Raw genomic sequence first — 18,140 nt, 5'->3', positions numbered from 1 at the left:
TTTATGTTAGCTAAACTGAAACAAACAAGAAATGATTATTCTGTGGTGATGTATTTGATACGGGTATCATAGTTGTGTTTTGAAGCAGTGTCTGCAGTATTTCAGGCGACTGTGATGTAACGTTTATATAACGTTTGTATGTTTTTGTCAAATCCATTTTAGTGTATACTTTCTGTTGCTCCCAAGTTTATATAAATGATTTTGATTGATTGATTGATTTGTTGTTTAACGCCGCACTCAGCAATATTCCAGCTATATGACGGCGGTCTGTAAATAATAGAGTCTGGACCAGACAATCCAGTGATTGATACCATGAGCATCGATCCACAAAACAAACAACCAACCAACCAACGACATGCATCAACCAAGTCAGCGAGCCTGACCACCCGATCCCGCTAGTCGCCTTTTACGACAAGCATAGACACCTTTTACGGCAAGTATGGGTTGCTGGAGACCTATTCTACCCCGGAATCTTCTTTTTGTAGTCATTAAGAAAAATATTATGCTTCATATGAATGAATTCTTGCAACAACAGAATATTTTACAGGTTTCATAAAAAACTGACCAAAACAATACTCTGTAGACTATAACATTTGTTATCAGAAATAAAAATATTTATGACAATTTTTGTGAAATTGTCTTTTGATATGTAATAACAAGGAGCCCAGATAATCTCGTCATTTTCAGAAACTGACTTGCATGTTGGTTGGTTGGTTGGTTTGTTGTTTACCGCCACACTCAGCAATATTCCAGCTATATGACGGCGGTCTGTAAATAATATCCAGTCTGGACCAGACAATACAGTGAGTGATACCATGAGCATCGATCCACGCAACTGGGACCCGTGAAGATTCCGGGATGGAATAGGTCTTCAGCAACCCATACTTGCCGTAAAAAGCGACTATGCTTGTCGTAAAAGGCGACTAACGGGATCGGGTGGTCAGGCTCGCTGACTTGGTTGATACATGTCATCGATCCCAATTGCGTGGATCGATGCTCATGATATTAATTTCTGGATTGTCTGGTCCAGACTCGATTATTTACAGACCGCCGTCATATAGCTGGAATATTGCTGACAGGCATCAACGAAGTCAGCGAGCCTGACCACCCGATCCCGTTAGTCGCCTCTTAGATGTTAGACTAAATACTCCCGTGTGCTTCTTAAAAATATACATTACCGTTTGACCTGGTTTTATTCTCCTAAATATAATGTGAACTCTCCACGTCTTTGCGAACAGAGCTCCAAATGCAAGAGAGAATCCAATGGCAATCACTATGTACCTCATCTGGAAAGGACATTGAAACTATCAATGAATAGAGGTTATCACGCGAGTGTGTTTTGCGATGGTAAATATCCTGAGTGATACTTTGTTATTAACGTTGGTCGATATGTCGATCTACTAGAAGAAGCAAAAGAGCAACACAAATAATTTCCGATCTTCCATTCAAATATTCCTCTCCTTGTCGTCAGTAAACCTGTTTCCTGGAAGATTAGCTACGGGAACAGAACACCTGTTCTCCTTTAATAATCACGTTTACTTACAAAATCCTGGAGAAGGGCAGGATAATGAACATATTACGATTGCAATAGGAATACGTGAGCAATCATTTGCAATAATAATAATAATAATAATAATAAGGGAGTAATCATTTGACATAATGATAATAATGCTAACGGATACACATATACTGCTGTGTGAACAGAGGAATATTTCCAACAAAATTACGTTTGCGATAGTTGAGATTTATTTTCAGAGACAAACTAGTTATTTCTGACACTGCTTCAAGATATACAAGTACTATTATTATCTTTGAAGGAGAATCCGGGTTTTGCAAGGAATCCAGAGTAATCTTTGTAAGTTGAACCTTAAAACTTAAAGCTTATTTTTGAATATTGTTATGTGGAACATTTTTGTTTAGAAAAACAAAAACAAATCGCATCGCCAATATACTTACATGGCAGAAAACAAGGTTTAAACCTTGCTCCGTCTCCTGGAAGAACACAGAGCTATAGATGAGGATACATCCGAACAGGATGAGGGTGTTGATATTTGGAGACGACAGCTTCACTATCCTGGAATGACATAGTTTTCATTTAAAACATGTTAATACTGTGTGATTGAAGCAAGAGTGAGTGAGAGAGTTAGTTCCAACGTCGCCACGAACATTATTTCAGTTACATCACTGCATATTGGATTCGAACCCCCAGATCCAGTTACTAACAGTAACGTGTGAGACCAATGCTCCCCAACCCCTGTCCCTCATACGTAGGCATTTAAGGTATGCAATCTTATTCAGTAACATGAACTTTAAACTTGGGTTAGAGTGAGTGCGTGAGTAAGTATGGTTTTACGCCGCTTTTAGCAATATTCCAGCAATATCACGGCGGGGGACACCATAAATGGGCTTCACACATTGTACCCATGTCGGGAATCGAACCCAGGTCTTCGGCGTGACGAGCGAACGCGTTAACCACGGGGCTACCCGATCGCCCCTAAACTTGGGTTAGACCAGGCTGGACGTCATCCTACCCCGATACTTGCTCATAATATCAACCAGTAAAGAACCAGGGCAGAATAGGTCTGCAGCAACCCATGCTTGTCGTAAGAGGTGTCAGGCTCGCTGACTTAGTTGATGCATGTCATCATATCCCAACTGCATTGATCAATGCTCATGATATCAATCACTGGATTGTCTGGTCCAGACTCGATTATTTACAGACTGCCGTCATATAGCTGGAATATTGCTGAGTGGGGTGTCAAACAAACAAGCTCATAATACCCATAAGTGGATTATTCCTACAAGGCTCGATTATTTATATAATTAAAATGTATTAAATATTGCTAAGCCTTTAATGCTAAGTGAGACGTTACACAGCAAGCAAAATCCATCATGCTGTCAATTGTGAAAAATAGGCAGTATTCTTTTTTCTTGACTCGCATGTTTCTCAAGGACGTATATGTTTTATATATAGGCACACAACCACTCGATGGTTATGCTGCTTTCTCGTTCCAATAGGCACATCGATTTCATTCAATTAAAACAAAAAGCCCTCTTCTCTTATCCACATTTTACACCTAGTACACTTAATACTCCAGTCACACCGACATAGACGTTAGTTGATCTGGCAGAGCTGTATGTAGCCGTGAAGCTCAACCGACGGTAAGAGCAGCTCCACATGGAGAACAACTGTACAGCCAAACGGCGTTAAATTGAATTACGTAAAACGTGCTTTGACGGCGGGCGACGAAATCCAGAAGAACTGGATCTTTACCGAAACACCCATGAGATGTTACAGGGTTACAGGACTTAATTTACAATGTAGATAATACACCCAAGTTCAGAAAGTGCGGCGTTTGTAAGGTGACCTACATTGGTTTGAGCTTCGAAAGGACATGATCAATCAGTCATTCAGTCAATCAGACACATTTGCCCAACACCGACCATTAGTCGAGTCTTTTTCAACAACGTAGATATCAGAGCGCTTATGGGTATAACACGTCTCTCCACAAACCAAGATTCGTGTCAGCGTGTGATCCTCAGTAGTATTCTTTCAGCTCGGTAGCGTTATAAATCAAATGGGCTATCATTCCTGCTAATACGGTTTGGGACTTCAAGACGGGTGATCTGATAATAAAATTGAGTGGAAACTGATATCAAGCAAGCGTTTCGTCATCTTTTAGAGAAACGTTACAAAGTCATGTGCTTGCTTGTGCAAATGATATGGCGTGTAGTTTTTCTGCACATGTATGAATAAAGTTAGAGGACGGCCTCACAGCATAAAAATGATTTTTTATTTTTTATTTTCCGGCAATTCAATCATACTTAGGTAGACTGGATAGTTTTTACACTATAAATATATTGAGTATTGTTATGAATAATATGTATCAGTTTAGACGTAAAAGGAATAAGATTTATATACTGCCGGGGAAAAGAAAGTACACAAGTCTGGAAGTATTGGATTTGACCAATTACAAATTTTATCAAAACGTTACTTGGCTGAAATCAGTCTCCAAAACACAGCCATCGTAATGTCCAACACACAACTATGACACCCGTATCAAATACATCACCATCGAAAAATCCTTTCTTTTTTGTTTAAAGTTTAGTCAAACATGGGTGTATCCTTTCTCCCGCGTTGCAGTTTAAATGAACCCTGTGTATCCTCTGTAAAATCGGATCTAAAACTTTAAACAGACACGTTTTCGGAAATTGGAAATGTCAACTTTAGTTCATTGACGGTGTGTGATTTAATGGGTGGCACGGGTGGCCCAGTCGTCTAAGGCGCCGCGATTCGCAGTGCAGAGTTGCGTCCCTTAGGCACGCCAGAAACCTATGATTGTGGGTTCGAATCCTGGTTCGCCCTGATTATGTTTCTAGGTTTGGCAGCACCATAGCCGTGCTCGTGGGTTTCACCAAAGTTGTAAACGTCTGAGACCTGCATCACTTCGGGCTTTCCTCCCACATTAAGCTGACACGCCGTGATATGACTGGAATACTGTTAAAAGCGTCGTTAAACCCAACTTACTCTTTCACTCACCCTCTGATTCAATGCGCTCGATGACATCAGGGATGCTCTTTGACTTCACGTTACGTTATTAATCATTAATAGCGTAAGGCAAACAAAAAAACAACTAAATAAAATCATTGCAACTGTTTACACGTAATCTGCCCATGTGGTTGTCACGTACATATGGCACAAACACCACAGTCATGTCTGTCAGGACAAACGTGTTGCGAGGAGGCAGAGTGAGATTCAATTTCCTCTCTCATTAACAGCTTGTCTCTCAAACTCTTATTGGATGTTAAGTGTGCTGAGAATCACGCGACTCCCGTTTCCTGAGTTAACCGACAAGAGAGTCTCTGTTTTTGCCCAATCTTTGAGAGTTAAGCTGAGAATCAATGGAAAAAGTAATACACTTGTGTATAGAGATGTACAGATGTAACATAGAGGCCTATGTCAGAAAAAACGCTGCCATTCCTTTAAGCCCTTAAGATAGAGCTGCGCAGTGCTCATTTAACCTCCCTTGGATGTTTAGGAATTACCATTTTGTCTTTATTGTTAACTTTATGTGATTATAATGGTGACTTTTTAGTTTGCAAAGCACGTTTCAATGTAATTAATCAAAGATAATGAATGAAATAAAAGTCGTCTATCAAACCAATTTTTTTTGCGCGTGTAATACTTCTTCGAGCGCCTGCTGGACCACAATTATTATCAAGGATGAAGCTGTTGAGCAGATACATTGCCAGTGAACTTAATTCTAAGACCATGGATGGTACGCTCTGAAGATTCAAATCCAGTAATGCTGTCAGGTGACGTTTTCGTCCGTAAGATAAATCACAACACGGATATATGTTGTTACACAAAACCCAAATACCTTGAAATTGAGTTTCAGTGGCAAACGTTTGGATTACATTGTAGGCTATCCCTAGAACCGACATAACAACAAAAAACAAATATTGTTGATTCGTTTTTTGTTGAACCCCACGCCCTTAACTCGTTATTTATCTTATCTCTCTCCCCATCACTCACACTCCTTGATCTCGAACTGTCTTACAATGGGATTAGTATTCATCTTCGCTATCGCGGCTTTCCTTGATACGTGAAGGAAATGTCTCTTGTTCAAAAGGCTTTCTTCCACTGTCTTCGGGGCCAAAGTTTTCTGGTTAAAATCAACCATCTTTTACCCCAAACACATTTTCCATTTCTCATAGAAACGAACTTTTGACAAACAATTATGATCCTAAATTTTGTTTATTAAAGGAAATTGAATTGTTTCATCAATTTTGATTATGTTTTGTATATAAATAAGTTCACTTTTATCATTGGTAGTATGAATCAATTGCAATAACTGAGATTGTTAGTGGCTATATCCTCGAAGGGGGTTGAATTAGTGTAAAATTATGGTCCCCTTGAGATGGTATGTAAGACCACATCTTTCAAAGTATATATTTATTCCTGCCACTTTTTTAATCGTAGTATATTTGTTCTTTTAATCTGGCTAAATTTGTCATTTATCGCCAACATCTGAAGGGATGATGTAAATCCGGCTGATGTCCATGCAGGTAGCAAAAGTACTGTAAGTCCCCATGGACCCTAGCATGGTGATCTACCTTTAGCTGCTGGCGAACTGTAGCCCTTTTTAATATTGCACTGTTTCAAATAGTGATATTTTTTATCGTTGTATGCTAGTTTTAAACATTAATCTGTGATATTCTAGCAATTTTACTGTCAATTCATGACAGGTTTTATTTAGTGTAAATATATGTATTCCAAATGTATGACCTCTCGTCACGATATGGCTAAAATACTGCGGAAGTGACGTAAAAATATAACTCACTCACTCACTACATGTGTTTCAGTGTGGAGCAGGCCCGAAGACATGTCAAGCTAATTTGTGAACTCTGCGAGGATAGCCTACAGGCTTAACGGATTATGTCCCAAGTTTACACATTCTTGAAATTTCGAGCCTCCAGATCTCAACGTCATGTGTAGAGATATTCCGTAATGGCGAGTCGGTTTTTCCATTCATTAACCAGTCACCAACAATCAAATTATTGTAAACAATTAAAACAACGGAACAATTGGCCAGATCATCCAAAATGGGCATAAAGCAAAACAAATTTTCTCATGGACACAAGAAACAATTTCACTGATGTCAACCATCTCGTGAGTACATGTATACATATACGGGGAATCCAAGGTGATGTTTAATTTCCTTTGCATGGTGTTTCACGCCGCACTCAGAGATATGAAGATCCGGGTTAGATTAGGTCTTCATCAAGCCATGCTTGCCGAAAAAGGCGACTGTGTTTGTCGTAATAGGCGATTAACGGGATCGGATGGTCAGGCTCGCTGACTTGGTTGATGCATGTTATCGTATCCAAATTACGTGGATCGATGTTCATGATGTCAATCACTGGATTGTCTGGTCAGACTCGATTATTAGCTCACCGGTTCCGAAGGACCACTGTGAGCTTATGCAATACCGTGGCGTCCGTCGTCCGTACGTCAACAATTTATTCAAACGACTTCTTCCGAACCACATATTGGAAATGAACGAAATTTGACTGGAACAACCCCAGGGGATTCAAAATTGTACAAATGGTAGGATTGACCCTTCTGAACCACATATTGGAAATTAACGAAATTTGACTGGAACAACCCCAGGGGATTCAAAATAGTACAAATGGTTTGGATTGACCCCCCAAGGGGCTGAGGGGCGGGGCTAAATAAGGGTAATTTCGCAAAATTGGATTAAACGACTTCTTCTCTGAACAACACCCCCCCCCACCCCCCCCCCCCCCCCCCCCCCCACCCCGACTGAGGGGCGATGCTAAAAAGAGTTTATAACTTGGACACAATTAAGAAGTTAAGATCACCACCGTATAACATATGTACAATTTCTGAGTATAATGTGAGGAATGCACATATGCTACCAGGACTGGCCCTTCTGTCCATCTGTTCGGCACTCCCAAAGGAGTTAGAACCTTGAATATAACGTGCAGACCGATATTATCCCCACCCTATAATGAACAGATACATTGTATACATTTGTTTGTTATGAAGAGAATAATACATTTATGCCAACAGGATTCGCCCTGGGGTCCAGCCTTGCCTCTTGAAACTTAGATCCTGGATCATAACATGCAAACGGTTCAGATCTTTATGCTACATTTGTATCTAGAGAAATACACGTTCATGCTGTCAGATTTGCCATCAACCTATTTTAAATGCTGACAGAGTCAAAATTACGACATATTTGCAGTTTATATACATGTACAATGCAAATGAATATTTTGACATGATTGCGTAAATATCCAGGTAAGAGAAAAAGGCCCTTTACAGACCGCCGTCACATAGCTGGAATATTGCTGAGTGCAAAAACTCAGCGATATTCCAACATTATGACGGCAAGCTGTCAATAACTTTCTGGACCAGACACTCCAGTGATTGACATCACATCAATGACATTGACATCAACGATACCCGCTGTCGGGGTACGAAGAGACATCATCAACAGTCAGCGAGCCTGACCACCCATCATCCATTAAGTAGCATCTTAAGACCGACATAGGTTAATTACTGGGGCCAATTCAAATCCAAGACTCCCATAGGGACAAGGAATCGTTGATGTAATATATGTTCACCTGGCTTCTCGATGTCTGATGTTAAAGATGAGGCAGCAGATGACGAGAACGATGCCGGCTGAGGCGAGGACGGACAGGGAGATGTAGAGGTCCATACTGATGAACTCAGGCGAAAGGATGAGCAGCGTGCTATCTCGGGGGAAGTATCTACCTGGCGGAATAGGACACTGTTAGACGACAATGTTAGACGACAATGTTTGAAGACAATGTTAACAGAACAGTGTTCGAGGGCACTGTTCGGCGACAATGTTAGGCGACAATGTTCGAGGGCCCTGTTCGAGGGCACTGTTAGGCAACAATGTTAGGCGACACTGTTAAACGACAATGTAAAGACAACACTGTTAGAGGACAATGGTAGACGACACTGTTAGACGACACTGTTAGGCGACACTGTTAGGCGACACTGTTAAACGACAATGTTAGGCGACAATGTTAGACGACAATGTTCGAGGGCACTGTTCGAGGGAACTGTTAGGCAACAATGTGAGGCGACACTGTTAGACGACAATGTAAAGACAACACTGTTAGTCGACACTGTTAGACGACTGTTAAACGACAATGTTAGACGACAATGTCATACAGCGCTGTTGAGCGACATTGTTAGACGGCACTGTTAGACGAATATGTTTGACGACGGCACTGTAAAGGGGTAATGTTAGACGGCACTGTTAGGTGACATTATAATTTCAAAAGGAACAGAGAAGACGACAAAGACCATAGAGTTACGGGGAGACGCAACACTACACACCATGCGTACGAATACATAATTATTATGTTTGTTTGTTGTTTAACGCCGCACTCAGCAATATTGCAGCTATATGACCTCGAGGATACATAATAAGGTTTCAGAGACCCGTCTTGATAAAGAGATTAATCAGTTGCTTTTGTGCGAAAGCCGCCTTTTCAAACAGATATTCACTTGTAAACATGTTCATACGGTACAGCAAACCTAGACAGTAGAAACGTGATTGCTCTCGCGGGTTAATTGACAGGCAGACATGCCCCCGAGCACTGCTTCCTTAGAAATGAAATAGGCTTTGAAAACGCGTCTTTGCTCGTGGTTTGTGGTCAACACGTACGCCATACGCCCTCACGTAAAGGTTCCAGCATTTCGTCTTTGTCCGCCAACATGAAGTTGTTGCCATAATAGAATCAGTACCGGATCAAACACCACGCATGTAGATGTGTTGTTATACCTTGGCATATGGTTGTGACGGGCGTCACTGGTATGACACGGTACGTTCAATCTTTTCGCGAACACCTTGCATTATCACTATTTGATAGTGGTTCTTAAAAACATGCTTATGATATAGTTAGAATTGTACAATGGACAATGCTTTTGATTTCTTGTAATTATGAAATGGTTTTATCGCTTTTATTTACTGTTTGTTTGTTGTTTAATGCAACACTCAGCAATATTCCAGCTATATGACGGCGGTCTGTAAATAATCGAGTCTGGACCAGACAATCCAGAGATTGACATCATGTGCATCGATCCACGCAATTTGGAAATGATGACATGCATCAACCAAGATCATGTTCAAGATCATTTATTAACTTTTGAATCATTTTGTACCAGCTCTAAACCCTAAAAATATGTTCTTGGTGACTATTCCCTTCAAACTACGAACACATTGCCGAAGAACAGATGCACGGACATTCAGAGGGATAAACAGGCAACGTAAAAACCTCAACGCCCACTCTTTAGACAATTAACAAAATACCATGTCTTTTTTTGACAGGATTCTCTTTTTTCAGATTCGACGTAGAGATGTACTGCTAGGTGATGCTTATCACGACGCCCATTTTGAGCACTGGCATCAGCTCGATGAGCACTGACCTTTATGTCCAAAGTAAGGCTTCTCAATGATCATCATCTTGTCTCTGTCAGGGTAGTAGACAGCTGTCATGTGCATAACTCCGTCTGAAACGTTATTCGCATTTGCTGCATATAAATGTACTCCTCCCTGGTGAATAGTATCACTTTTAACATTCAAAGAACCATTACATACATGGTCCTATAGCCTATACCTTAATGTAGAAATACATGTAAGATCGCTTGAGTGATGCTAACGTATGCATCTTCATCAGAGTGCTGACATTTGACATATGATAGCGTCTCTGAATACTGTTTTCTTAAATGCAAACTCAATTGACAATACTACACACTGACACTGGTTGAAATATCCGTGACATGTTTGACAATAATAGCAATCAACGATCAACATTACCTATCATTTGATCAACTTTCAACAGCGTGACCAAGTCCCCACTTTCATCAAAACGAATCTTTCCTTTCAGGCCGCCAAATGAAAGATTCCTAAAGCTTTCGTAGATGGTTCGACCAGTGAGCCAGTTATCATAGTTGAAGGAGCCAAGGCTGTCCCCTGTAAATGATAACACTAGACAGCGTGAAATAAATGCGACTACTTCACGAGTTCTCGTTTGGAATCATTTTACAAAACGAGAGGACATTCTACGGCACATAATGGGAGACGTCAAGAGATGACACTTAAGAAATCACGACTTTTGTGTCCAACGAGTGTGGTATTTTAGTATTATACGTGTTTTGACATTTCTTTGCATCAGCAACGATCAAAATCTTTATTTCAGTTTTACCTCGTGCTTTTGTTTTTGTTTAACACCATGCTCAGCAATGTTCCAGCTATAAGACGTCAGTCTGCAAATAACCATTTCAGGATCAGACAATCCATTGATTGGGACACGATGACAAAGTCACTGAGCCCGACCACCCAATGCAGTGAATCACCGATTACGACAAGCATTGGCTGCTGGTGACCTTAGGTCTGATGACCCGTGAAGATCCGGGGTAGAATAGGTCTCCAGCAACCCATGCTTGCCGTAAAATGCGACTATGCTTGTCGTAAAAGGCGACTAACAGGATCGGGTGGTCAGGCTCGATGCTCGTGATATCAATCACTGGATTGTCTGGTCCAGATTCTATTATTTACAGACCGCCGTCATATAGCTGGTATATTGCTGAGTGCGGCGTAAAACAACAAACCAACCAACTTTAGGTCTGATCCAGAATCCACACGGTTGTATCTGATGATAATTGGTATACATGGGTGTGTGTAGGCTAAACTGTAAGAACAACTTAAAAGTAAAAATCTCTGCACTTTGAATCTCGGGCGTACAAATGTTCATTTATAACGCCGGAATACCCGCTGAACAACCACCATGTTCGGTTTTCTGAAGTTAGCATGCTACTCTCTATGTTGATAAAATGAAATCAATGTTATGGCAAAGAGTTTCATGAGAATTGTACCCACAATAAACGGAGGAAGTGAAATGATATCAACCAACCCCAATTGGCTCAGATGCACACTACTGCCTAGAAGTTCATTCCCCTTAAAAGCAAGAGAATCGCGTGACGCAACCCGTTGGTCGTTCGTGTGGAACCTGTCTGCTATGCGTGTTACCTTCCATCTTAACGCGTGTAAGGGGAATGAACTTCTAGTCAAGGCAGTTGGTTGGTTTGTTGTTTAACGCCGCACTCAGCAATATTCTAGCTATGTGACGGCGGTCTGTAAATAATCGAGTCTGGACCAGACAATCCAGTGATTAATATCATGAACATCGATCCACGCAACTGGGATCGATGACATGCATCAACCAAGTCAGCGAGCCTGTCCACCCGATCCCGTTAGTCGCCTTTCACGACAAGCATAGTCGCCTTTTACGGCAAACATTTATTGCTGAAGACCTATTCTACCCCGGAATCTTCACGGGTCTTTTCATTTATGAGCTCGTGACAGAAATATATAACGAATGTCATCATGGTGTGTTTGTCACACAAGATATTAGAGTTTAATGCGACTTCTATTTGCTGATGATATTATTATGTTTTCATGCTCTGTTAATGGTCTACAGAAACAATTGTTTTTAGAAATCGAGGTATCATTGTCAAAAATGAAAAAAAGGACATATAGTAATATCGCCAAAAAATCGTTACTCACTATAAATATTTAGGCTTGACACGATCATCTTAACTATCATAGTCAGTTGCGTGCAGTCAACTAGCATCGCAAGCATCAAAAGCAATTATACCTATCCATAATTTTTTCAAACAAAATACACATGTATCCTTTTCTACAGCTTGTACTATATTTGACGGCAAAATAGCGCCAATTGTGCTATAAGGAGCAGAAATAAGGGGCGCAAAATATAATGACGCTATTGAAAAAGTTCATGCTTCCTACTTCATACTGTTGGAAAATGTGCTTCCAACAAAGCTATTTTATATGAAACAGGACATTATCCCATTCATGTATTAATTCATTCAACTTCGAATGACAAAATATTGGTTAAAAAAATGAGGATGGAGACACAAAGATATCCTTACCAATGTTAGAAACTACTGAAAGCTCTTGATGACAAAGGCAAAACGAATTGGGTCTCCAATATCAGATATTTATTATTTTCATGTGGCTATTCCTTTGTGTGGATATGCCAAGATGTAGGGATACACATTTGTTCTTATAATGTTTTAAACAAAGGTTACAATTTATGTATAGTCAAAACTGGCACGATAGTATATCTTCTCGTTTCCTTAGCCATTACAAGGATATCAAGTCTGTTTTTGAACCTGAGAAGTATATAAGTATGTTAGATGATAAATCGCTTGTTAGGGTTTTATGCAAATTCAGAGTGTCATTACACAATTTAAATGTTAGACGTAGGTGTGAAAAAAGGGACGTTGAAATGGGTATCTGTAAAAACTGCCAATTAGAAGAAATTGAGTATGAATTTCATGTTTTTAGTATGTGATAAGTATGAACATCTTAGAGAAAAGTATATTCCGATGTTTAACAATAGGCATAAAAACAAGACGTTAATGATCAGTCTTATAAATATATCTATCTAATATTGCTGAGAGCGGCGTTCAACAACAAAAAAACAAACAAAAAATAAGAATATATTTTTAAAAATTCACGAAACGATTGAAATATATCTTCCTGTTTATGTGAATTACGTGTACTGTGTTATAATGACCCGAATACCTGCTAACAATAGATTCATCGCATGTTAAGCTTGTCGTACGAGACATCTGAACATATGGGGCTCGGTGACTTGGTGAATGGTGTTGTTGTACCCCAACGACGTGGGACGTTGCACATAATGTCACTGGTTTGTCTGGTCAGATTTCATTACCGTAAGTACGACATACTACAGCCGGACTATTGCTGAGTGGGGCCTTCCAACAAACAAACGCATTAATGACACCATTCCGGGCTAATATTTTCATATAGACTGTAGGTCGCCAAGAGCATTATCTTACAACACTCAAAGGCGGTGGGATAGCCTTGTGGTTAAAAGACCCGGGTTCGATTCCCCACATGTGTACAATGTGTGAAGCCCATTTCTGGTGTTGCGTGAATATTGCTAAAGCGTTCCCCGCAGAGATATTGCGTGAATATTGCTAAAGCGGCGTAAAACAATACTCATAATACTCACTCACCTACTGATGTAAAAAGTAATTGATGAAATGTTGTGTCTATATTTTACGAATCAAACGAAAACCAATGTTAGAAATGTGCTTCGACGTTATCGTCCCCTGAATAACACTTGACAAGATACATAAAAGGCGAGTCAATCTTAAGCAAAATCAATTGATAAAATTACCCCTTTGCACGAGTCTCTTTTCTGCCATGTCTAATGCAAGAGCGAGAGCCCAGACCGAGTCATACGCCTGGGCGGCTGTCTTCTGACCATGGTCCGACCGATTGGCGTTGCGTATCCGAAATGATTCGAGAAAGTCAAAACCGCTAATCTGAGCAGCATCCGTGGCTTTTGAGCGTAGAATGAACGTCTCCCCAACTCGGAAGTGACCATTGATGGCCTTAAGTAATTGCTGCTTGCTACATCCGGAAGTATCGTAGGCCTTCTCCCACCATCTGTCATCGAACCAGCCCAAAATAAACCACACGTATTTCGGCCCATATAACCCTTGCTTGTATATCTGAAGTGAAAGTAAAGACAAATCAAAAGTAATCAGCACATCGTCGAAGCAGCACGGATGGCCCTAATGGCTTATCCTAAAAATAAAATGTGTCATTTGTGTACATGTACGCCCGCTCTTAAAACATCTAAGCTGCGGGATACTCTCGTTTCTGTGCTTTTGGTTGATGTGGGTGGGTGAGTTGGGTTTAACGCCACTTTTAACATTATTCCAGTTATATCGCGGCGTGTCAGCTTGATGTGGGAGGAGAGCCCGAATTGATGCAGATCCTAGACGTTTATCACTTCAGCGACACCCACGAGCACGGTTATGGTGCTGACAAACCTAGAAACGTAATCGGGGCGAACCCACAATCATAGGTTTCTGGCGTGCCCATTTGGTTAATGTACAACCCTATATAGTACGCAGGTGTGTTAACTGGAAGTGGCTATGCAATAAGTAAAATAGATAAATTAAGTTTTCTGACACTACAGTCATTATAAATAACATGTGACAACGTTGTCTAGAATTGTATTATTGAGACACTGGCAGCTTGTTGGTAGTTTGCAACACCATCAATGGTAGTTTGGAAATGACAGTTGCTATTCTGGAATAGGCCTGGCGTGTTGAAGATACTGCTTTTGTTCGTAAGGAATCCCATAAGGGCGGCGACGCAATTATTTATAATCTTGAAAATCAAGTTTTTATCTTGAAATGATTTTTTTTAACAATTCTCGTTCCTGTCTGACAACATCGCTTAAAACAGAAAGTGAAGCGTTGGGAGGTTCTAAATCATTTGCTGAATACAGTTTATCTTGAAGTGTACAATTTATATCTCGAATTTCAGAAACAGCAATTTTAATTTTCAACTTATGATTCTTTAATTTTCAAGACTTTTTCTTGCATTTTTAGGCTTTTATCTTGAATGCTCCACTTTGTATCGTGATATTTCGAATAAGTATCATGTATTTTCAGACTAATAAAAAATGGCGTGGCCTTGAAAGACGTCTGTATTTTCCATATATTTTCTTCACAACACATTTACAATTGTTTAGGGCATCTGGTATGTCAAGAGAACAGTTCTTTAGGACACCTGAGACAAAATTGTTTATTTTATATAATTCAGATATATTTAAAAATTGGAATAATTGTGACATTGGGATATTTGTCTGTGGGTAACGTAAAAGTGGTTGTAGCATCAAAAGCTGCTGTAGAATGTATATAACTTACCTCACAAAAGACGTTGAAAATCGTTTCTTCGTAAAAGCTAGCAAATATTATTCTTGCATCATGTTTCTGAAAAAAATACAATAATAAGAATAACCAGTACTTTCAGTTTCCCGTGAAGATCCAGGGTAGATTAGGTCTTCAGCAACCCATGTTTGCCGTAAAAGGCGACTATGCTTGTAGTAAGAGGCGACTAACGGGATCGGGTGGTCAGGCTCGCTGACTTGGCTGAAGCATGTAATCGATCCCAATTGCGTGGATCGATGTTCATGATATCAATCACTGGATTGTCTGGTCCAAACTCGATTATTTACAGACCGCCGTCAAATAGCTGGAATATTGCTGCGCGGCGTAAAACAACAAACCAACCAACCAACTGAGCTTTTCCTCACACATAGAATCATTCACTTCCTTAAAAACAAATTAGTTGGATGTTAATGATAACATCCCTTCCTGTAACAATATCCCGAATCCCGGTTGTTTCAAACATTAATTACATTATACAGTAAACTACGGTTATAACGAACACGCTTATAACGAACTGACGGATATAACGAGCTTACTTTTAGGTCCCGACTATTTGCTGTATATATGCTTATAACGAACTACGGTTATAATGAACTAAAATTAGTAGTCCCCTTGAGTTCGTTATAACCGTACTTTACTGTACCTTATGCTGAAAATTAATATACAGTCATGTCCGGTTATAATGCCACCCTTGATATGATGCCATGTACGAAAGGTGGCATTATAACCAGGCAGGACGTACTTGTTCTATGCTATCAACACATTATCACAGACACAATATCTATCATTGGAAGAAACAGTACTTTCCAAATATGCAAAAGACTCGGAATAACTGATCATTTAAAGTTTCCCAAAGTACAAAAACCGATCACCCACACTATATGTATAATTCAGAAATACAATCATTTTTCGTGTTTCAAAGAGGGGTTCCTCCTCTTCAAGACCATCGACAAATCTCCAGACAGTTCAACAACCTTAAAACATGTCCATCTTTCCAAGATTTTGAAATATGGTAGTTTCGTTTGTACATAACTTACTTCCAAGTGGAAACTTTGTAAATGTGTGGAGAGTGATCACATTTGTCCAGTAATTGGTAAATTTAGATCAATGCGCCTTAACGTGCCCACTCTGTTAGCATGTATCGACAGGGATCTGCAGCACTTTTATCCTTTTGTTTTAGTTATTGATTGTTCCCAACACAGTCCTATTCAGAAAGACAAGGGATCTAGCGGCACGTTGACAGCGCTTGCAACGACCTGTACGTTCAGACGACGCTTGGAGATGAATTCGAGCCCCCGCTTGACAATAAAACAAATAGCAACGCTCTATCAATCTTCGCCAAATGTGACATTTAGAATTATTTCTTTCATTTTCTGTGGGAATTCAACAATATATCAGCGGAAATTAAATGTACCTCCGCGCCCTCTCTACCCTGTCACTTTATGGATGAAGTATTAACGTGCAAGTTTCATGGGTATACACAACTTGGCAGAATTAGACAGATCTTACAACATCGTTTATGCCAATGTCGTTTTCAAAACATCGAAAACGGCGCACTTTAAATCCTGTCTATCAATTTCAATGGCTGAAACGAAAATACAACGGAGGTGGAGATAGAGGCCCTACATACATGTGTATGGTCATGCTGGGGGTGATTTCCTCCAAAATTACACGCTTGATTGCACAAGCTCCAACCCTCCTAGCAAGCAAATCTCCGTTTATGGTCAAGTTAGTCTGCACACTTTTTCAGCAAAGCAAACCTATTCTTCGACCTTATTAATCCTTAGACCTTATCCTATCCACAATAATCTTTTCTTTTAAAAAAAAATTGTTCTCTTCTTTCTTTCAGCAACGGAAATGTGACAAAGGCCTTTTATATCACAGTTTTCATGGAGTGAGTGAGTGAGTGAGTTGGTTTTAACGCCGCTTTTAACAGTATTCCAGTTATATTGTGTCGTGACAGCTTAATGTGGGAAGAAAGCCCGACGTGACGCAGGTCTCAGACGTTAACCACTTCGGTGAAACCCACGGGCACGGGTATGGTGCTGACAAACCTAGAAACATAATCGGGGCGAACCGGGATTCGAACCCACTGTCATAGGTTTCTGGCGTGCCCAAGGGACGCAATTCTGCACAGCGAATAGACGACTGGGCCACCAGTGCCCCCGAGTTTTCATGGAATATCTCAGAAGGTGAATTAGTTATTTCGGTGAACCCCTATCATGTATTATGGTATGCGTCCACACGAAATACATAAAAAGGTGAAAATATTTTTTTAAACATTCATTACTGTAAATTATTACCCAAAACACGATTGTGTTATTTGAGAACAATCATCAGAGGGAGCCACCCTCTGTCCTAGACTGGTGTGCCTGTCCTAGAGCGCTTGCGCTCCTCGCCTGCAGCCGTTAGGGGCCGAAAGGCAGGGTACCAGTCTAGCTCCTTCCGACCTATTTCCCCATCCAGTATCCTGCGGTAAAACGTTGACCCATTTAACGGAATCTGCCTGTTGAGAGGGACGGGGACATACCACTATGCATATTACTATGCGTACTTGTTCTATGCTATCAACACATGATCACAGACACAATATCTATCATTGGAAGAAACAGTACTTTCCAAATATGCAAAAGACTCGGAATAACTGATCATTTAAAGTTTCCCAAAGTACAAAAACCGATCACCCACACTATATGTATAATTAAGAAATACAATCATTTTTCGTGTTTCAAAGAGGGGTTCCTCTTCTTCAAGACCATCGACAAATCTC

General features: G+C 40.2%; 1 protein-coding gene across 1 annotated transcript in view; it reads right to left on the bottom strand.

The window, feature by feature from the left end:
- LOC139448455 (gamma-aminobutyric acid type B receptor subunit 1-like) overlaps window positions 1-18,140 on the bottom strand; it is a 76,016-nt gene that overhangs the window by 12,872 nt on the left and 45,004 nt on the right. Inside the window, exons 5-11 of the mRNA XM_071230005.1 lie at window positions 15,347-15,412; window positions 13,801-14,137; window positions 10,386-10,541; window positions 9,995-10,078; window positions 8,155-8,305; window positions 1,957-2,074; window positions 1,179-1,286 (exon numbers count right to left, since the gene is read on the bottom strand). Coding sequence (XP_071086106.1) covers window positions 1,179-1,286; window positions 1,957-2,074; window positions 8,155-8,305; window positions 9,995-10,078; window positions 10,386-10,541; window positions 13,801-14,137; window positions 15,347-15,412 — 1,020 coding nt within the window. The remainder of the gene's footprint in view (window positions 1-1,178; window positions 1,287-1,956; window positions 2,075-8,154; window positions 8,306-9,994; window positions 10,079-10,385; window positions 10,542-13,800; window positions 14,138-15,346; window positions 15,413-18,140) is intronic.

This window comes from Haliotis cracherodii, unplaced genomic scaffold, assembly GCF_022045235.1.
Source record: "Haliotis cracherodii isolate W230 unplaced genomic scaffold, xgHalCrac1.p SCAF_7, whole genome shotgun sequence".
Taxonomy (NCBI): Eukaryota; Metazoa; Mollusca; class Gastropoda; order Lepetellida; family Haliotidae; genus Haliotis; species Haliotis cracherodii.
The sequence above is the reverse complement of the archived record's forward strand: the minus strand, read 5'-3'. Positions and strand labels throughout refer to the sequence as shown.